The 21,678-nt window shown below is 40.5% G+C and overlaps 2 protein-coding genes across 5 annotated transcripts; both read right to left on the bottom strand.

Annotated features, from left to right (window-relative positions):
* Nucleotides 1–1,460: 1,460 nt before the first annotated feature.
* LOC113437560 (interferon alpha-inducible protein 27-like protein 2A) lies at nt 1,461–8,751 on the bottom strand. 4 transcript variants are annotated; one of them, XM_087939630.1, is made up of 5 exons: nt 8,537–8,751; nt 8,113–8,133; nt 6,172–6,201; nt 4,591–4,749; nt 1,461–1,671 (listed from the first exon to the last, which is right to left on the bottom strand). In XM_087939630.1, the coding sequence occupies exons 2-5, from the start codon at nt 8,114–8,116 to the stop codon at nt 1,598–1,600; spliced, it is 267 nt and encodes an 88-aa protein (XP_087795756.1). In that variant the 5' UTR covers nt 8,117–8,133; nt 8,537–8,751; the 3' UTR covers nt 1,461–1,597. The 4 variants fall into 4 exon arrangements, with proteins under 4 accessions (XP_087795756.1, XP_087795757.1, XP_087795755.1 ...); XM_087939631.1 differs by having other exon boundaries at nt 8,113–8,130; nt 8,542–8,749; XM_087939629.1 differs by having other exon boundaries at nt 8,113–8,130; nt 8,535–8,737.
* Nucleotides 8,752–12,485: 3,734 nt separating this feature from the next.
* Nucleotides 12,486–15,514, bottom strand: LOC113437559 (fatty acid-binding protein, liver). The gene is made up of 4 exons (XM_026702624.2): nt 15,355–15,514; nt 14,896–15,068; nt 14,169–14,258; nt 12,486–12,626 (listed from the first exon to the last, which is right to left on the bottom strand). Exons 1-4 carry the CDS (start codon nt 15,419–15,421, stop codon nt 12,576–12,578), a joined length of 381 nt encoding a protein of 126 aa, XP_026558409.1. The 5' UTR covers nt 15,422–15,514; the 3' UTR covers nt 12,486–12,575.
* Between the last annotated feature and the right edge of the window lie 6,164 nt (nt 15,515–21,678).

A 21,678-nucleotide genomic window follows, 5' to 3' on the forward strand; every position in this document is an offset into this window, starting at 1 on the left:
TTGCCACCATGGGATGGGTGAAAAATTGTGGCTTTTTAACTGAATTTTTAATGCATTTTGCCTGGAGTCATTGTGTGTGAATTGGGCAGCTATATAAGTTTAAATAATTATTTAATAAATAGGGAAATCAAATAAGTAACATCTTTAATCCAGTTATCAGCGAAAAGTCTATGCAGAGCTCTAGGATTTTGTCAATAATCAACATATATAACACAGCATTTCACATCCAGTGGTGGGATTCTACCGGTTTGGCCTGACTGAGCGAACCGGTCGTAAAAAGCTGAACTGGCATTTCTTTTTTTCCCCTCCTGACGATCAGCTGTTCTGACGATCAGCTGTGCCGGGATCCCCCTCGCTGTCTTGCTGCTTTGCCCAGGAGGCAAAAAAAAAAAATGGAGCAGGGGGTGCTGCACAAAAAAAAGAAGCCACGCCCATCCAGGCACGTGGCCACGCCCACCTAGCCACTCCCACCTAGCCACGCCCACAGAACTGGTAGTGAAAATATTTGCATCCCCCCCTTTGTTCCCATCTTAACTCTTAATTGCAACAAAATCCATTTAAAAGTCCTGAGAGGGTCCCAGTATCCCAATGTAAATAAACCGCAACATAACCAACTATTTCTCCTTTACAAAAAGCAAGTCCAATACACCAAATTTTTCCTATTTCAAATATCTACAATTCCAGAAAAGAACCCCACCCTTAACTACAGTTGAGAGTGTCAAATACTTCTTTGTTTAAGTGCTAGAAGCTCTGCGTATGTACTAGTTGGATACCTGTGCTTCGTGACAAAACTTTGTGATCGGGCTATGAAGGAGAAATTTGGTTCAGTCAGTTGGCTCAGTGGTGGTCGGTGATTGAAACACATAAGGGAATATCGCTCCTGTCGCTTTGAGCCCGGAAGCAGTTCCATAGGTGGAAGGCATAGACATTTTGGTGAGGAACCCCTTTCCTAAGAGGTCTGTAGGCGGCGTGCATAAGCGCACCAACGTGCCTACCGTCCCTGTCCTATTGTTTCTTTTATTTTTCTTATATGTACCCATTTCATGTATTCATAACTATGTATATACTTATACCTATTATCTTGTAAACAATTGACAAATTGAAATAAATAAATAAAAATAAAAAATAAATAAAAATAAATAAGTACTGTAAGGAGCCCCAGACACTCCTGAGTGAAGGAGTGGAACGTCTGCCAGTTTGAACTGAGGTAATGGAATGTGAGGCAACTGGCAGTTGGAACAGATTTCTTTTCAGAGCGTGTTAATAATAACTTTATAGGAAATACTAATGCTCTGATGGTCATTTTGAAAAATCCTTTCTTAGTGAGCATCTAGAAGCCAAGAGGAACATACTTCCCAATTTCAAGTTTGTAGGCTTTACGGTTCTGGAGATTTTGTGATGATGCGTGAGTGGTATTTCGCTTTTATATATATATAGATAATCAGCGAACAGAAAGAAGAGACTTGTGAAATTATTTTATTCAGAGTATGATTGACATAAATCAATTATTGGTTAGTAGCAATTAAGCTTATTAGTTCACAAATATGTATTTAAATGCTAGTCTTCTTAAAGATAGCGTGAACTTTCCAGACATCTCTTACAGCAGGAGCCCCACCACTACACCAGTGGCTGTTATCGCAGCTTTGGTAGCGACAGAAAGGCCTGCCATCCCTAGGGTGAAAAACAAAAATGTAACATAATTAGGAAGATGAAAAACAAATGATCAAATGTTCTACAAATGTCTGGAAAAAAAAGAATTTGATGTCTTGGAAACTTAAAAGTCAGATCTTATGCAAATTGAGCTAGGAAAAATAAGCAGAAGTACTGTAAATGTATAAATAGTACATCAGTCAATAATACATCAGTCTTGTTTATTGTCCATTTAAGTACTCATGTAAATGCACCCAGGAAATAATTGTTTGCTATAGATTTGGGGATTTAGAAATATACACACGCATAGACACATACACTAAGTGCTTTATTTTCAAGGCGCTCTGAAACTTCACATTCAGCAGGATAAATGTGGCTAAACTTAGTATCTCTTAATTATTGTTATGCTTTTTTTTTTTCAAAGGTTTGGCACTGATACCTTGGTTTTGGATAGCTATTTGACTATCGTTCAATCTTGGGCTGTGTAAAGTTCATTCTCTTGCACCCTTTTGTTGTTCCGAACACATTTTAAAATGCAAATGATTTTATGTTCACCTGTTAAAATACAGTCATATGGACATATGATCTATTCATCCTGGAGCACTGTTGATGCAGTAGGTGCTATATTTAACCCCAAATCTACTTTGCACTTCGCGATTTGATCTGTATATTCTCTGTTCCAGTATATCTTCAAGAATGCTTATCCTACAATTACATATTGTTTGGAATACTATTAATATATATTCTACATCAAAGGATTAAATGGGTAGCTGGGCAAAGAGTTTGATATTTCCAGGCCCCACCCTTCTGAGTAACTTTTTCTTGTCCTTCCACCTCCCTCCGAATGTTCATTCGATCAAGGAGAAACTGCCAATTGTTTTGTTTTCAGGAAAAAACAATAGAAAAAGTAAATGCAGGCAGATCTTTAAATACTGGGATGGAGAGAAACAATCCAATTAGGTTTAGGAGAAAACAAGAGAGAGGTATATTTGAAAATATTTGTTTAAAAGATACCCTTCTCATAAAATCAATGTAATATTTTCTGCAAGGATGTCCATTTGGCTTCAAGCGACCAGTTAGGTTGTTCTTCAAAACCAGATATACACACACAAAAAAAACAAAACCCCATGCAGAGCTTCGTGTATACCAGTGTGACCCTCAATACACCCTTCAAAAACTCCTGGAAGTAATTGATTTTTGAAAGGAATGTGCTGTGAGGAATCACAAACACAAAGCCATCCTATCTCTCATTGCATCCTTTCAATAAGAACATCTGTTCTTCCAAATAAAAAGGGAACCCTGGTGCTAATGCTACAGTACAGGTAGTCCTCGACTTACAACAACTCGTTTAGTGACTGTTCAAAGTTACAATGGCAATGAAAAATGTGACTTATGACCATTTCTCACACTTACAGCCATTGCAAACATCTCCATGGTCACATGATTAAAAATTCAGATGCTTGGCAACTGACTCATATTTAAGACAATTCATCTTTTTGCAAGATTCTGACAAGTAACAAGAATAAGGAAATTCTTAGCTATGTTACTAACTTAACAACTGCAGTAATTCAATTAACTGGCAAAAAAGGTCATCAAATAGGGCAAAACTCACTTAACAAATGTTTCATTTAGCAACCAATTTTGGGCTCAATTGTGGTAAGTTGAGGATTCCCTGTACCAGGTATGGACAACAACCACTAGAGTTTTTGTTTACTTTTTAATGAATGAATGTATTATTTATTATTTTTATATTTTATTATCTTGTTTTTCATGTCTATGAGATGTTTGTCCCAAGCATGTTTAAAACTCAGTCAATTGTCTTTTATATCCTGGTACTGCTATCAGGGCTCTGAATCTCAGTTCTTTTCCTTGGCCAAAATACTCCAAAATATTTTTGGTTTGTTTTGGTTGTTATATGAGACGTCTGGCTTTGTTTCTGCCCAATTATGGCTGGCATGGAGCAGGTTGACAGAACTCCCATAGCTCAGTCTTTTGTTCTGAGTTGTAATAGAAAACTTCCTCTGTTTTGCACAAATTGTTATTTGAAAGTTGCATACTGGAGAAGGGTGGACCTACCAAAATGGCTGGCTAGGAACCTGGGGTCTTTGGTTCTTGAACCATTTAGAGAGCCAGTGGGGTTATAATAGTTAAGGTACCGAGATGGAAATTGGGGACTCTTGATTTAAATCTTTGGGCCAATCCCACCGATCAATCCATCAGTTGGCATTTTTTAGAATAGAATAGAATTCTTTATTGGCCAAGTATGATTGGACACCCAAGGATTTGTCTTGGTTTTAATTTTAGGACTTATATTAGGGTTTCCCACCATGGAACAATAAAACACTATTGTCCACTAATGCCAATTATGCAAAGTCAGCTAAGCCTCCACAAAGAGTACTTTTGGGGGGTTGGGTCACACATGGTCCTGGTAAAAAAGGTTGCCTATCCATGAGAGAAAAGGGCCTAGAGGTGGAACTCTCACCTCACAATCAGGAGACTGTGAGTTTGATCCTAGATAGAGGCAGATATTTCTCTCTCTGGGCTCAATGGGAATATATATGCTGAACAAAACTCCGCATTGGCAACAGGAAAGGCATCTGGCCATTAAATACTCTGCTAGCTCCATTCAGTTGCTCAGACGTCACCCCGCAAAGGATTATGGAGTCGTTAAAAGAAGATGATGATGCACGAGAGAAAAAGGCATGTTGTAACATTCCAGGCTGACTTTTCCTCTTATTTAAACCATCCAAAGCAATAAAATTCAGTTTCTATGTTCCTGTTGGCACCTTCCCACAAGTATATAAGTATCCCTTTTTTCAAAATCACAACTTAGGCATTTGAGGAAATGGGACAATCATCTGCAAAATGCTATGGCATAATAAATGGCTTGGCCACTACAGATTCTGCTGCAACAGCAAAAAATAGAAAAGCGATACTGACCAGCTGATTGCCCGAGGGCAACGATGCTCCCAGCAGCCACACCACCACCGTTGGCTATGGCTGCGGCTGACATCATCTTCGCTGCCAGTGACCCGGCAGCAATGCCAGCAGCTGTGAACCCCACGGCACTTAGTGCCAGTGGAACACCCACGACACCACCTGAAAAGCATGCTGTTAGTTACATAACTAACTAGATCTGAAGTAAATTCATATCACTTGTTCATTTACTGCATTTTCTAGCAATTTTTCTCTCCACACCTTATTTCTCACCAGAGTCATTCAATCAGCTGCACAGTGAAAGTGAATGCATGTCTCCTTAAAGCAATCCAGCATTTTAACCAATAAATTGGCTTTCTAAATTACTTCCCCTGCCTGTATTCCCCTTGAAGTCTTAACAGAAACAGCTACAAGCTAACCCAGTAGTGGCTTTACTCACGGAAGGCAGCAAACTAATATTTCAACAAAAACGCTGCTTCTCGTTGTGCTCTGTGAACATTAACAACATGCTGACTATATCCCACTTGTGATGACCCATGGCGTGGCACAAAAGCAACAAAGTAGGTAAAGTCCCTAAAATACCTCCAACTTGGCCCATAATGTCCATTTCTCATTGGCTGGAGAAAAAAACTCTCCCAAGAACAGTTTTTAAAGGGAAGAAATTCAGTCGAACCCAAAGTATATCTAAATTATAAATAAAAACCAACACAAACCACATTGCAGCAATTAACGAGACAGGGCAGGATAAGGAATTGAAGACTTCAAAAGATAACGAAACACCCACAGTTGAGAGGACTCCGGAACCCAGATAAGACTTGACAGACCAAAATAATTCATGCTTTGCTTCCAGCAAGGAGCTGTGCGCAAACACCCTCTTTATCCTGTTTTCCCAGCTGCAACTAATGAAGGGAATCAGGGACTTTTTCTCCCCCATAACCCACGTTGTTCCTTCTCCATTCCTCCCTGCGTGCCATACGATGAAGAGGGGGTAAGCCAGGGTCTTCCTCTGAATGCCCAGCTGGACTGTTCCCTTCCCCAGTTTCCTCCACAGCCACCGGAGCCACACTCCCACTCCCTGTCAGCTGTTCCACCTCTCCCTCGGAATCAGATTCCAACAGGGGCATGACACTACTGCATAGAATACAGGAATCCATCTGTGTAAAATGGAACCTACAGGCAGCCTTTGACTTACAATCATTTGTTAGTGACCATTCAGAATTAAAATGGCAATGAAAAAAGTGACACGACCATTTCCCACACTTTTATGACTATTTCAACTGTTGCCCATCTCTGATACAGATTGGAAGACTGCACTTGTCACCAAAGCTTTGAACCTCCCTATGGATCCTCAAATCATTTTTGTTAAAACAAAAATGACTTGGGCATCACCCAAGTGGTGCACGAGCTTCTTAAAAGCTAGGAAAAATAATGGAAGAACATTCTTAAGTTCCATCCGCACTAGGAAGAGTCCCAAAATCTGGAGTTCTTTTTTCTCCAAACTAAACCTCTTATTTGAACTGGGAACTCCTCTAATGCAAAACTCTCCCAGCCACCAATATGACAATCCATAAAGAAACAACTTACCAAGCCCGATGGCAACCCCAGTTAGCAATCCTAAGGAAATAGATATGTGCCAGTCAGATATTTGAATTTATATTGCTGCCCATTCGTCCATGGTGACTATATACATACATGGATATAGAAATGGATACGAATAAAAAAGAACATTAGGCAGGGACAGTAGGCACATTGGTGCGCTTATGCACGCCCCTTAACTCTGGTAAGAAAATACATTCTACAGCTAAGAACTTTTGACTGCTGACCCAATGCCTTGAAGTCCATCCAACCATTATCCCCAGAACTGAAGCTTCCAACCAGTAGTTTTCTAGCCAACCTAGGTGCAAAAGCTGAACGTATTTTCCCCAAGCCACCTGAGAACTACTGAATTCCCACATAATGCTTAAAAAGTTATATAAACCCAAAATAAATGGCTAAAACCTAAATTGCCCGGTACCTCATAGACCAGTAGTAGCAGTGGTAGGCTACTGGGTGGTCAGCAGGGTTCCCCCCCACTTGCATCCTCATCTAGAGTGCCCCATGGGCAGCCTCGCCACCAGCCGCTCCTAACGGGTGATCATGGCGAAGCGCAGAGAGCTCCCTACTCCCACCAAACACCTTTGCTGCAGACCCAAGACCTTTGGCACCCACTGCTGTTGCTTTCCCTTCTGCCCATTCTGCTGCCACGTTTGGAGCTGCCGCTTCCGTGTTTGGAGTGCCGCTGCCATTTGGAGTGCTGCCGCCATTTGGAACACCGCTGTCATATTTGGAGCTGCCACCGTGTTTGGAGTGGTGGCGGTGCTCCAAATGGCAGTGGTGCTCCAAACAGCGGCAGTGCTCCAAACGTGGAAGCGGCAGCTCCAAACGCAGCGGCAGCTCCAAATGCGGACATGGCAACTCCAAACAGCGGCAGTGCTCCAAACAGCGGTGGGGTTCCAAACGCGGAAGCGGCAGTTCCAAATGCGGTGGCAGCTCCAAATGCAGAAACGGCAGCTCCAAACAGCAGCAGTGCTCCACACAGCGGCAGCACTCCAAACGTGGAAGCAGCAGCTCCAAATGCGGTGGTGGCATCGGCAGAAGGGAAATCAACAGCGGCGGGCACTGAAGGTCTTGGGTCTGCCGCAAAGATGCTTGGCAGGAGTAGATGCTCTCTGCGCTCTGCCATGATCACCCATTAGGGGCAGGTGGTGGCGAGGAATTGTTGCCTGCGGGGCGCTCCTAACGGCAAGTCCCCCTGCCCTTCCCCCCATTTCGCATGTTTTAAAATAGGCATAAATTTGGGGGGGGAGGGGCTTAATTTCATTTTATGCCTAGAAAACATGCTGGGTCTTCCTATTGGGAGAGGTCGTATTGTTGGAGAAACACGGTACACAGACACACACACACACGCACACACACACACACACAGAGCTTCAAGTAAGAGACTTGTATTACCAGGGGAACTCAAGTTTAACACTTCCCAATGTTGTAAAGGAAAGACTGTATTTTTGGGAAACTGCTTCTGTCTGAGGTGGGAAAAAAATGAAATTTTGATTAATAGGATTTAGGTTGTTATAGAAATGGCTAGTTTATATTACTATGTAAAAGTAAACAGTTGAGGTTTGATATTATTATCTTATTCTACTGCATCAAAGGGAATCAGAAGCCAACACGCTTTCTTTCTCTTTTTCCAACATTTTCCCCTTCCCTTTTTCCTCCATGGTTGGGCAATGCTGACGTGTATACAATTGCCGTTCTCATTCCCTCTCCCTCCCTCTCTTTCTCTCTCTCTCACACACACTTCTTGCACTCAAACACTCCTACCTAGGATGCCTCTAATATGGTGTTAAAAATAGTATTTATCTCTTTTATATGGCCAAGTGAACCCAGCTGTTGTAACTCATATCATATATCATACAAGGTTGACAACATGTTTAGGACTAGAAAATTAATTAATTAAAAATTAAATCAATTGGTCTTATTTCTCACCCATTGTTGCTGTGAATGCACCTGTAAGTAAAAAACAGAAACTTTATTTATTTATTTATTTTGTCAAGTATGTATTAGATAACATGTATAAGTATAAACATGATTATGAGTACATGAAATGGATACAAATAAAAAGGAACATTAGGGCAGGGACGGTAGGCACATTGGTGCGCTTATGCACGCCCCTTAACTCTGGTAAGAAAATACATTCTACAGCTAAGAACTTCTGACTGCTGACCCAATGCCTTGAAGTCCATCCAACCATTATCCCCAGAACTGAAGTTTCCAACCAGTACTGTTTTCTAGCCAGCCCAGGTACCAAATCTGAACATATTTCCCCCAAGCCAACCGAGAACTACTGATATCCCACACTATGCTCAAAAAGTTCTGTAACCCAAAAGGAAATGATTAAAATCCAAACTACCTGGTACCTTGTAAACCAGTAGAGGAAACGAAATAAGGTTATTGTTATTAAATGAAGCTAGTATGCGGCCTCTTAAAGGACTCCCCAAAACTTTCCTGAGCTGGCTTTAAAAAAAGTCCACAGTGGGAGTGGCAAATGACAGATATCCAATATCATTGCAGATAGTTCTGCCTTCATTTCCATGATACACATTCCAGCTATTAAATATTGACCCAGTCCTTTATATCTTATTTTTAGGTTTCAGTTTCCCAAGCTGCATTTCCATTTCCCAGTGGAGGAAAAGAATGAAGGACCTCCCTGTGGGCTGATGGCAACCCAGGAAGCCCTTCCCAGCATTGCAATAATATTCGCATCCTGACAATTTGCTGACAATTCATCTTCATCTGTCACAGGGCTGTTTGGTTTATGTCATGCTGAACTGCAAAGCTGAGATAACAAGCAGGAAATAAACAGATCTGATTTTTAGGTTTCCTATGGTTTGTAAACCTTTTTAGATGTTCATACAGCAATTGGGTGAAGCTTACAATAAACAGAAACCTTATGTAAAATGCCAGTTGTGTGGGCACAATTCAGAAGGACAAATACAGTAGTGTATGGATCATTGTGCTGCACCACTAGCTGCCAAATGAGGACAATTGAGCCCAAAATTTATGTTGCTAAGTGAAACATTTGTCAAGTGAGTTTTGCCCCAGTTTCTTATTAAGCGAACCATTACAGTTGTTAAGTTAGTAACGTTGTTAAGTGAATCTGGATTCCCCATTGACTTTGCTTATCAGAAGGTCACAAAAGCTGATCACATGACCCAGGGACACTGCAACCATCGTAAATATGAGTTAGTTGCCAGTGTCTGAATTTTAATCATGTGACCATGAGAATGCTGCAACAGTTGTAAGTGTGAAAAATGGTCATAAGTCACTTTTTTCCAATGCTGTTGTAACTTTGAATGATCACTAAATGAACCTAACTCTTCTCTTCTCTTCTCTTCTCTTCTCTTCTCTTCTCTTCTCTTCTCTTCTCTTCTCTTCTCTTCTTGGTTTCAAATGTTTCACTGTTTATCTGACTGTAGCTTCTTCAGTCTGACCAAAGGAACTGCTTGAATAAGCAGCAAGATGTTTCAAGCCAAACAGAAAAGGAATGCAGTTGCCATGGCACATTCCAGAAAACTCCATATGAAGGACGGATAATCTTTATCAATATACTCCCAGAGTAATTGGAAGTTTTGTGTTGAGACATGCCTTGTTTATTGTTTATTTATTTATTTGTATTTGTATTTATCTGCCCAATAGTCAGGCAGTCTTGTTGCAACTGATGGGGAAGCCTTGAATTCAATTCAATTTCGATTAGCATCTGTCCTTATAAAACGTGACATTAGTATTTATGTACTGGACCAGACGGAAAAAAAAAGTTTCTTATTGCTCTTATCATCTAGCCCACGGGTGTCAAACCTATGGCATCATGTTGCTGTCATGTGATATTTCGTGATGTTTTTCCCATTCACGGAGCTGGGTTGGGTATGGCCTACGTCTGACGCATCCGGCTGTTCTGACCCAGCCTTCATGAGCCCCACTCAACAGCTTACTTGTGAAGAGAAACCCCTTTTTATTTAGAAAGGCAGGAATACATGGCATTCACTGACAAAGCTCCAGGTCACACTTCCTTAGGTGATTCACACAACAGTTTCAAGGAGCCTCAATTAGCATTTCAATCCCAACACAAAGAGTCCTGATTGACCTGGTTAGTGGCAAGGAAATCCTAGCAAAGAATGTGCTGGAGGGAACTTTTCTGGAGCATGAACAGTTGTCTCCAACAAGCTTGCCTCACACACCCTTCCTCCTTATATCCCAGCCAGGAAGGGCCTTGTTAACATCTTCTTTTCCTGGATAGTTGGCCCTCAGCCCTGCGTTTCTCTCCTCTCTGTACTTCTCTGTGCATAGGCGCATTTGGGACAGGGCCCAGCTGTTCCTCCTCCTCACTCAGCTCAGGCCCTGAAAACAGTTGTGCCATTACTCATGCCCTGGTCACCTCAGGAGGCTGTTATACAATAGGGAAGCTGGTATAATAGCAACAATTCCAATTGGTCCCTTCAACCCAATGAATGAACCACTTCTTATATGCAGCAAGCCATGGAGCTGAAAGTCTTAAGAATGAAGTCTTCAGAGATTCTTGAATAACAGTGATCATACCCCCAGCCCTGCCTGAATTCTCAGCTGTTGCCACACCACAAACATAGCCGGGCACGTTTCCAAAAGTGGAAACCCCTGTCACTTCTGGACCCAGGCAGGTCCCAATAAGACATCAAATCACAGATGAAGGAGGCCTTATGCATGCCAACCCAGCATTTCGTAGCCTCAGCTGGAAGCCAAGGCTTGTAAAAGTCTGCTGGTCAGGTACGTGGGTTGAGATCAGGGCGATGGAATGCAAAACCAGGATAAGACACTGGACAGAGGTGCCTTCTTCAAGAACTTCTGGAGGTTTTTCTACTTGCTTAGAAATGAGTAAAGGACCAGATGTGAATTTTCTAATGCAACTGCCCCATTTGAAATTTCTTGTGTGAAATTAACTGTGTCTCTAAACTTGCTTGTATATGCATTCGCATGGGAACATCAATATATGTGTCCTTGTGTATCTGACCAAGACCAAGATGCTGGAGATCCATAATTATATTTGGGAGATTCCTAATCTGTGTCCTGAATGAATAGAGGAATGGACCTGAACCTCAGGTGGTAGAGAAAGGAGAAGGATGCTGGGGCTTTTCTGACAAGGAAGTCACCAGGATGCTAATATGCTTATTCAAGTGGAATAAGGCTCAAGTGGGGACGGGTTTGTTCCAGAAGGACCCTCAAAGTCTGACCAAGAAGGTGAAGCTGCCATGATGCCATCAAAGTTCCACCTTCTTCCCTGTTAAACCATAACCTGGCTAGTTGTGTGGCAAATAATTTCTGGACCATCTGCAGCGCAAAGGGAAAGGAAAAGGTGGACACGCATGTGAGGATAACATTCTCCAAATGCCGCAATTTACATATGTACACATGATGTTGGCATTTGTATGATGATCTCACAACTTTGTGGAAGGTCCTTTTTTGTGCCATTGTGGTTTGCTACAGATGTTGCTACCTCTCACCTGCCCTCCAGTTCTGAGGCTGGTGGCCGTATCAATCATTTAAACATGTAAACAAATGGATTATTTAATAAAATGATAAATACATAAATAAATACACATTTACTACTTTTTCTTCTGTAATTGTATCAAAATGAATAAAATAATAATAATAATAATAAATTGTCCCAGCCTTTTTCTACTTTTTCTTCAATATTGTGTAGGAAGTTAGCACCCACCCCTCTCCTAGAAAATTGAAATATCCTGGGAAATATTAAAAAGGCAGAATATTTCCTCTAAAAAGAGTAGAAACTCAGAAGCAGAAACTCACCCCCACCTTTGTTAATGGATGCCCACCCATTAAGGCCTGGGGCAGAATGCTTTACATAACAAAGATCTCCAGGTAAAGCTATAGCAATTGCTGAAAAGCCCTTTCAGTGCATCATCATCCAGCAAGGCTCAACCAAGCCTGGAACTCAGGACAGCTTACAAAGCTGCCCCTGCATGGCCTCATGGGAGTCTGACAACCAGTCAGAATACAAGCTCCAATTCAAATCCCAACAAAGGTTATAAAACCCAGGCCCTCTCAGCCCCTCAGCCCTTTTCGTGATCTCTTCCTTCACATTGAAGCATGTGATAATCCTTCCTTTTCACTCTTGGAGCTCCAGGCCACGTGGTCCTGTTCACCATTAAACCTTCCAAACAGCCTCCATGTTTCCAGTGTCTTTTTCCCCACTTGGAACTGAACCCAGAAGGATAATTCTTTCAACAATTGTCTAAAAATGAATAAAAGGAAATGCTTGGTTGTCCTAAAATCTGTTGTTTTTGAATAAAAGGAAACGTGAACTGATATGGACAGTGGTTTCTATTTATTTATTTATTTATCTATTTCTCATGTACAAAAGCACCTACAAAAAATAATAAAGTTATCTCCCTTTTTGTTTAAATCTTCTTGCTCCTTCGGGTGAATGTGGCTGAGCCGCAGGAAATAGTCTGTGGGAGAAAAGTGAAGATATGGGCTTTTGAAATTAAAATGACTTTTAATTAGCCAATGTGAATAAAGCTTCTGTAGGCATGACAAAATATATTTCAACACAAGTATAGCTCTTTAAAATTGCAGCAGGCAAGAACTAGGAGGAAAATGAATATATCTTTGAATCAATGGCATTTGAAAAGATGAGGAACTGCACTGGTTGATAAAACACAGGAATTTTATTTATTTAAGAATTTACTTTAAAAAGCCCTTCTTTTTACATCAAACAACCGTAGATGCTAAAAATCTTTGCTTTTGTTTCTTTCTCTTTTTAACAGAGTAACAGAGTTGGCAGGTACCTTAGAGGTCTTCTAGTCCAACCCCGGGTTAAAGAGGAGACCCTATCCCATTTCAGACAAATGGCTGTCCAATCTCTTTTTAAAAATCCTCCTGTCATGGTGTACCCACAACTTTTGGAGGCAAGCTGTTCCACTGATTAATTGTCAATAAATTTCTCCTCATTTCTAGGTTGGTTCTTCTCTCCTTAATTAGTTTCCACTATTTTTTGTGCCCCTCCCCTTTTACTTTTGAACACTCCTTTTACCTATCTTAGAGGTTGTCTTGAATTTACTAAAAGAAAAAAAAAGAAGATTGTCACCTGTATAGGTGGTTGCAATTTACAAGTAATTGTGGTCGTTTTATAGCTAGTAAACCCCTTTAAGTTGACCTCAACTCCTGATGCCTATGTGAATACACTATGCAGTTTTCTTGCATGCTTGAGTGTAGAGAATAAGGAAGTTGACTTTGCTGGGAAAATGCAAAAAACATTGCCCAAGCAAAAGGGAGGGGAACATTGCTAAATTCAGAAAAACAACATTATGGTACAAGTGACTCTTCCCTATTTCATTAAAATGAAAGAAGGCAGAGATAGAATAGACTTGTAAAATTCTGTTATCCTAGCCAATGTCCATGCAGGTAATTTTAGCCTTCCTGATCTGGTCTGTCTGGGGAGGCAGGCTGACAGAGAGTATCTAGCCATTTTTTCAATTGCCTTTGATTTTTTTCAACATCATGATCAACAATGACTCTTTCACTTGTATTATGTATCTGTAACATCTAAGCCAGAGTTTCCCAACCATGGCAAACTTTAAGACCTGTGGACTGCAACTCCCATAATTCCTAAGCCAGCATAGCTGGCTGGGGAATTCTGGGAGATGAAGTCCACAGGTCCTAAAGTTGCCATGGTGAGAAACTGTGATTTAAGCATTAGCTTTATAAGTTGTGCTTCCAATGAACAATCAGGGTTGACTTCATTCTTCCTGCAGACTCAGGAGAGTGACACCGTTGTTTTCCAGCATATTTCAGCCTAGTGTGTGATAAAACCTCAGCTTGTATATCATACAGACTGAGGAAACTGAGTTAACTGAGGAAACAGGGATTCCATATTCTCTAGGGCTGTGGTCAGTGAACCACAGCCTCTTGAATCAACTTCTTACCATATCTTCCTGGGTGAAATTAAATTTTTATTCTTCCTGTCCATTAAACTACGAACATTGACTTACCTCCACCATTTCATTGCCTACAATTTCTTGCTCGTGGATGAATTTGTCTGACTTGGCTATTAATTTTCCATCCTCAAGATTTACTGTGCACTGTAAAACAATAAAACCATTACTGAACATAGATCAAACAGCCATGTTCCAAGCCACCAGAAAATGTAAAGATAATATTATAAAAATATCAATGTTTGGGGAAAAAAAAGAAAATAGTGCTAAAGTTACAACCTTGAGTTAATAAAATGCAGAGATGTTTTGCCATAGATTGCAGTAGAAAAGGTTTCCTGCAGTTGTCCCAAAAGTGCTTTTCCAAAAGGCAACTGAACTTTCTTGATTTTTTTCCTTTGAAATGTTTTGCTTCACATCCAAGAAATTTCTTCAGTTCTAACTTGGATGAGAAGCAAAATATTTTCAAAGGAAAAAAGCAAGAAAGTACAGGTATTTTTTGGAAAGAGCACCTTTGGGACAACCATGACCTGGATGGTTGAGTATCTCCATAGGTGTTCCCTATTGTCTGTCCAGAAAATTATAAAAAAAACCCTAAGATGGGCAGTTCCAGGATTGGAGTCTCCATAACTAACCTCAAGATTTTCAAGTCAAGGAGACCATTCATTCATATATTCATTCATTCATTCATTCATTGAACTTTTCATATTTTTGGACTGCCCATCTCTCTTAGAGAGGGACTCTAGGCAGTGTACAATAAAATGTCACATAGTTGAGTATGACTCACCTTGACTTTTTTCCCATCCATGGTGGTCATTTCTGCTTCTTTTCCCAACGTGAATGTGTTCGTAACAGATTTGTTGGGGGTTTTCGATGTGATCACAAAAGTATTCCCAGTCTGATGGATTTCAGTTATGGGCTTGATGTTTTTGGCGATTTTAATGATATCATCTGATAGAGCTGAGGCAGATGGGAGAGAAGATGATAGAACCCAGAATTCCACAGCCAGCCAAGTCTACACATCTTAAAGTTGCCAAGGTCGAGAAACACTATCTAGCAACAGATAAGGACCATTCCTTGAGCTTGAGTAACCTCATAGTAGGTTGCTTAGCTTTCCAGTTGTCCTTTTACCCAGAGGATACTATGCTCAAGATGGAATCAGGTCTCCAGTAAAAATCTCAGAATTTGCTTCAGAGATCCTGTTCATTTTTTGGGGGTGGGGTGGGGGGGATTTCCTGTAGCTTACCAATTGCTTTCAGGAAGTCTTCATACTTCTCTTGGGTGTAGACTTGCCAGGTACCATCAAACGCCATATTGGCAACACTGCTGGATGCTTCCTATTGGGAGAGACCAGTGGGGCATCTCCTGGCAATAGCTGCCTTTATACAGAGGGCCAAATCTGATCTGTGCCCTTTCGAGCCATCAATCATTAATCTTCTGTTTGTACATTGTGAGAATAACCTCTCGTTCATCATGCCAGAAAAAGCCTTGGCTGACTCCATAGAAGAATATTATTTGCTAAATTCCATGGCCAAGTTCAGGGAATCATCCGTAAGGAAAAAAAAAACCCTCTTATTTTTACTTCTAAATTTTATATTTGAAAACTACATCAGTCTATTTTTATTTCTGATTGAAGCTTACCCATAGTTCTCTTCATGGCTATATCAACATAGTGTAGATAATGTGTGAACTTATCTACTATAGAAAAAAGGGTTACTACCAAGCAATATATCCTGGATGGGATTATTTCACTCACACTGTAATTTTCCTATAGTCACACAACATACTTACACTGAACCCTTACTTACACAATACTAGGTTTGTTTTGTTTTAACTTCAGTGTATTTTTTTCTGCTGAAGAGTGTTGTATGAACCCAACCTACCCGGTTAACGACAAGCATCATGCAAAACGGAAAATGGATTAAACTGGTAATGTGAAGCCTGTTGTATAAACACCATAGAAAACTGAGAAGTCATATTGACATCTCACTGCCTTCATTCCAGCTGTCTGACCTGGCTCTAAAGTTAGCTCCCTCCTCAATTTAGAACAGGAGTGCCTAACCTTGGCAACTTATGGATTTCAACTTGCCAACGTGGCTGGAGAATTCTGAAGTCCACAAAGCTTAAAATTGCCAAGGTTGGGCACCTCTGCTTTAGGATAACTGACTCCATCAAAGAGAACCACTAGTTGTCTAGGACATAGGTCCCCACTCCCTGCAAAACCACGCTCCCTCTAGTCTGCAGAAAAACCTCTCCATGGACCCGATCTCTGGTCTAGGACACAAAGCTTTATCTTCCAACAGAAGAACAACTCAGACAGATGATCTCTTTCATCCTTCTTAGGAATAATCATCCAGCAGGCTCAAGGAGCATTTAACCCTTGTTCAGCTGTACCTTTGTGAGAACTATACCAAACCGGTACAGTATTCTTCTGGTACTGGAAGAGTATTTGAAGGGTCCACCAGAAAATCCAAGGGCTGTACCGTATTGAATTTCACTGTTGTAAAATGGGGAAAATAAATTACAGAGGACAGCAGTGCCATAGTTTCATTTTGTTGCCATGAACGCAACATGGACCTCTTTGAACTTGAGTTCAATTCACAGGAGTGCTTCATTCTTTCAATGCAGCTGTCAAGTCTGCAATTGTTGGTAGACTTATTCTAGGTAGAAGGAAAGAAAGGCACCAAAGACCTGGCAGCTGATCCTTAAGCATTCTGGCTTAGAGACAAATCATAGTGATGACTCATCAGCTAGACACAAATGTTGGGTAACTTTATCAGGACCAATATGCAAGCAACCTTATTTGACAGGACATTACTCAATTTGTACCTGGTCATAGTTGAGCCTATGATACTACTGTAAAATCAGCCAACATTCTTCTGACTTTCCATTTCTTTTATGTGAGAATATTTAGAAAACAATGAGCAATGAAGACCAAACTTTTCTTTATCAATTTCTTTATAAAATCATCTTTTTACAGGAACTGTTGTCTACATATTTGTAATGTCAGAATACAGTGCAGTTTTGCTTTTAATAGTTCCTGTGGGATACAAAGTTTGAGTTGTTTATATAAGGGAAATAGAATAATAAATTCTAGGTAGAATAGACTGTATTGGCAGGATATTCTCTTTCCACAAAGTTGATATGAAATTTATTTTTTAAAAATATTTTAGATGTTTCAAAGAAAATGTATAAAATAGGCAAAGAACAAGAACACCAACAACAACAACAAAGGAGATGAAACAGTGGTTTTCCCTAAAGCTTTTGTACCTGATGAATTACATTTAATAAACTTTTTAATTAAAGGCAATCTGATTAATGCCTACTCAGAATCTTCTCGAATTGAGTGAACTATGATTCTATGTTTTAAATAACACAGGACCAGGAATCTAATAGATATTCTTCCCTATTATAAATACAGGTAGTATTTGATATGAACAATTTGTTTAGTGTCTATTTAAAGTTACAACGGCACTGACAAAGGGACGTAAGGCTGTTTTTCACACTTAAATCCTGCATTTATATATGTATGCATGTATGTATTTATGACATTGCACTGCCTCGGGATCATGTGATCACTATTGTACACTTCCCAGTTGGCTTCAGAGAAGCAAAGTCAATGGGAGAGACTGGATTCACTTAATGACTGTGTGATTTACTTAACAACGGCAGTGATACACTTAACAACTGTGACAAGAAAGGTGATAAAGTTCACTTAACAACTGTCTTGCTTAGCAATGAAAATTGTGGACTAAATTGTGGTCATAAGTCAAGAACTACCTGTGGTCTCAATTGCTGTGAAAGTCTGGGGAGATCCTAATATGGATGCCGACAATGGTCAGGCTTATCATACATGGGATTGTCCTGCTTTTGTGCTCCAGTCTAGGTCACTGTGAAAATTGAGGGGGGAAAAAACAGTCCTGGAAAATGAGTTATACTGACCTACAAAAGGGAACAAAGTTTGACTTTCTGTCCCTGATAACAGCCTTAACCAGGACAGAAGTCTAGGGTTAGCCATTCAAATTTTTCTCCCCTTGCTTCATAAATTGAACAGGAAAAAGGGAGCTATTTTGAAAGAGTGCTTAAGCTGCCCCTCCCTGGTTTTATTTCTACAAATCTGCTGATCAGGAATTTTGCGCTGCTTTAACTGCTCAGAAAAAGGAACAAGCTACAAATGTCATATTGTCATAATTCTCAGTGGGTTCTACTAAAAGGTGTCAGAAAAATCAAGATTCAGTTTGTGATTCTGAAATTGAAGCGAGTTCCTTTGTTAGGACATTGTCACACGCTAATTTTTTAAAAGAGGGATTACTAGCTCTAGATCAGTTTTTCTCAACCTTGGCAACTGTCAGATGTTTGCCCCTAAGCCCTGGGGGATCCTGGGAGTTGAAGTCCACATATCTGACAGTTGCCAAAGTTGAGAAACATTAGTCAAGGCACTTGCTTGTCCAACTTTTTTCTGGATCTTCCCTGAGGATGATAAGGACAGACTTTCTTTCTACCCCTTCTATTTTTTTTTTAGTCTGTTTTATCTGATGCTTTCTTGTTGTATAAGTAATATAACTTGTAAACCTTTCAAACCGTTGTGCAGGGAGGATGATAACAGAGGACATTCACCCTGCAGATGGGTTTAAATTTGATGCCTTAAGATTTGCTAAAAATCCCCCAAATAAAATGTTCGTGTTTGTGTGAGATACGTCTTTCTAAATGCGTAAGTTAAACAAATCTAGTTTATACATCACCAAAGCTAGGCTATGTGTAGCAGAGCCTGGGGGTGGAGTCAAGAAAGGAATCAACCTGGAGTCCTTATGTTCCCACAACTGGGATAAGTCCAATTCCTCTTGAATTTTGTTAACTCTTATCCAGCATTAATTTAGTACCGACTATTAGCTGATCAGATTCTGGTGTATAGGCATAAGCAACAAATCAGCTTAATTTGTGGTTCTGATTCTTCATACCTGACACTTCTCTATCTTAGAGAAAAAATCAGAGTTAATTCGCAACTTGAACTCTTTTTAGGTGTTTAAAAAGGTTAAGTGGCTCTCTCTTTCTTTGATTTTGCCATCAGTGCTGCTCACCCTGGCAAAGATTCAGAGAGCAATCTTGCCTACTTCCTTTGCACGTCTTGAAGTCTGAGTTTGCAAACATGCTAGACTAAGTTAAAATGGGGTGGAGTAATTTGAGTCTCATAGGAAGAGAAACCTAGATGTTCTGCAGGATGAGTGGAAATTTGCCTGGTATTTATTTACAGCTTTGACACCCCTGCAGATTGAAGGTCTGGTGGCTTATTAGATAATCAATAAAGAATTAGATGATATGGGGATGAAAGGCTAAAACATATAAAGATTGGTTGCTGGAACTGGATATGTCTAGTAATATGAAAAGAAGGACTAGGGGAGACATGATAGCAGTGTTCCAATATCTCAGGGGCTGCCACAAAGAAGAGGGTGGCGGGGTCAAGCTATTTTCCAAAGCACCTGAGGGCAGGACAAGAAACAATGGGTGGAAACTAATCAAGGAGAAAAGCAACTTAGAACTAAGGAGAAATTTCCTGACCATTAGAACAATTAATCAGTGAAACAACCTGCCTCCAGAAGTTGTAAATGCTCCAACACTGAAAGTTTTTAAGAAGAGATTGGACAACTATTTGTCTGAAGTGGTGTAGGGTTTCCTGCCTAGGCAGGGAGTTGGACTAGAAGACCTCCAAGGTCCCTTCCAACTCTCTTATTTTAAATTAGAGGCTTTTGTAAGCTATGAATTCCTGTTACTGGAATCAAAGAAAGTGACACGTTATTTAGCCAAAGCAGCAGCAAGAGGCGAGACAAAGATTCAGGAGTAAGCAAAATTTATCTTTAGTACTATAAAAAAACATATCCAAAGGTAATCAACTTGTATGATAGTACAATAGAATTAAATAATTAATGGAGTATGCAGATGCCTTTTCTTTGAATGGATGTGTGACTGTCATGGAACTTTGTAACCAATCAGCAATTTTCTTATGGTATTTTTATTTCCTGTAGTGAATTTTACAAAAATAACTGTGCCTGATTTCTCTTTGGGTATGAAACCCAGAGGAGACCTTTTCTTCTTCTGTACAGAAATAAGAGTTTTGTCTTTCTTCAATCCTGTGTGGACATTGTGTTTTTCACACTGGGTTCCCTTACATAACCAACAATTCCCTTAGTATAATAAGTGAATGAGACCCTCAATGTTTAGTGCTGAATCAATTTATTGGAGCATCTAGTGGGACCACGAAAAAGGGCCTTCTTGGAGATGGCCCCTTCTTTAGAGAATATTATTTCTCCAGAGGTATCGTTGCTCCCATCCTGTTTCTGTTGTGGTTAGCCGGCAGCAGGTGCAGATGGCTGAGGAGAGCGAGGACTCTGATGAAGGGCCAGGACCTTCAGGGAGTGGACTGCTGCCTTCCAGGGATTGTGGGGGCTGGCAGCAGTGATGAGGAGGTTCCTGAGGAGCCTGTGCCAAGTGCATGTGCACGAAGGATTACTCGGAGGAAAGAACAATTACAGCAGCACAGGTGACTCGGGAGTAAGGCTGCAAGGTAATGGCCCCTCCCTCCCTCAAGAGGATAAAAGCCAGGTTTGGAAAAGCATTCTTTGCAGACAGCAAAGAAACTCTGAAGTTCAACTTGTGGACATCTTAGTTCATGTTTGGAGAATTTGTTCTTATCTGGGTTTTTGGCAGCCTTGACAAACAACTTGGCAAGGCTCTTTCTTGTCGGAGCTAATTGTTGGAAAGCAGCTTTTTATCTGTAAAGGAACAGAATTGTGATTAAACCTTAAATGGTGGGGGCTGCTGCCTTTGTCTGTGTTTGCTTTTTGGGAACCCGGTTGGGTCAGGACAGTTCCTTTTGTGAAAGGCCCTAAAATTGTGGTTTTGTTATTGGGTCCAGGGACTATGGCAATGACGTGGCTGATTTGATTGTGTTGTTGCTGCCATGGGAGAGGGTCAATATTTTTAAAAAATGTTATAAGCCACCTGGAGTCACCTTTGTATGAGTTGGGCAGCTGTATAAATTTGCTAAGCAAACAAAAGAACGAACAAATACATTCATTCATTCATTCATTCATTCATTCATTCATTCATTCAATCTTCTTGTGCAAACACAATTGTGGTCCATTAATTCAGATTTATGCTTTGTCATGGGGGATCCTTTCTGGATATTTCTTCTGTGACAGCAAATACTCTGGCTTGAGCTGTAATGGGACACATTGAATTGAAACGCCAAAAAGTTCAGTGACTTTCAGCCCCTTTTGCTCAATACGACTGCTTCATCCTGTCCTGACCTTGGGAAGCTAAAATTTAAGCTGACCTCTTCAAAGATCTGCTGTGTGCACAGAATGGGCAGAGAGGGGGCACCAATGTGCACACCTCCTGTTCTTGCAGGAGATCAGGGTCTTGGGAACCTCCCTACACCCAGTAGTCACAATTTGGATTGTCTCACTGAAGAAAACAGGTGCCACTGCAAAATACCATCATTATTTATTTCTGCTCTTTCGTAAGCTGCCCAGTGGCACAGTGTTGGAGCTGAGCAACCGTGTATATTTCTGAA

The sequence above is a fragment of the Pseudonaja textilis genome, chromosome 10 (assembly GCF_049901715.1).
Source record: "Pseudonaja textilis isolate UNSWEBS1 chromosome 10, rPseTex1.2, whole genome shotgun sequence".
Lineage (NCBI taxonomy): Eukaryota > Metazoa > Chordata > Lepidosauria > Squamata > Elapidae > Pseudonaja > Pseudonaja textilis.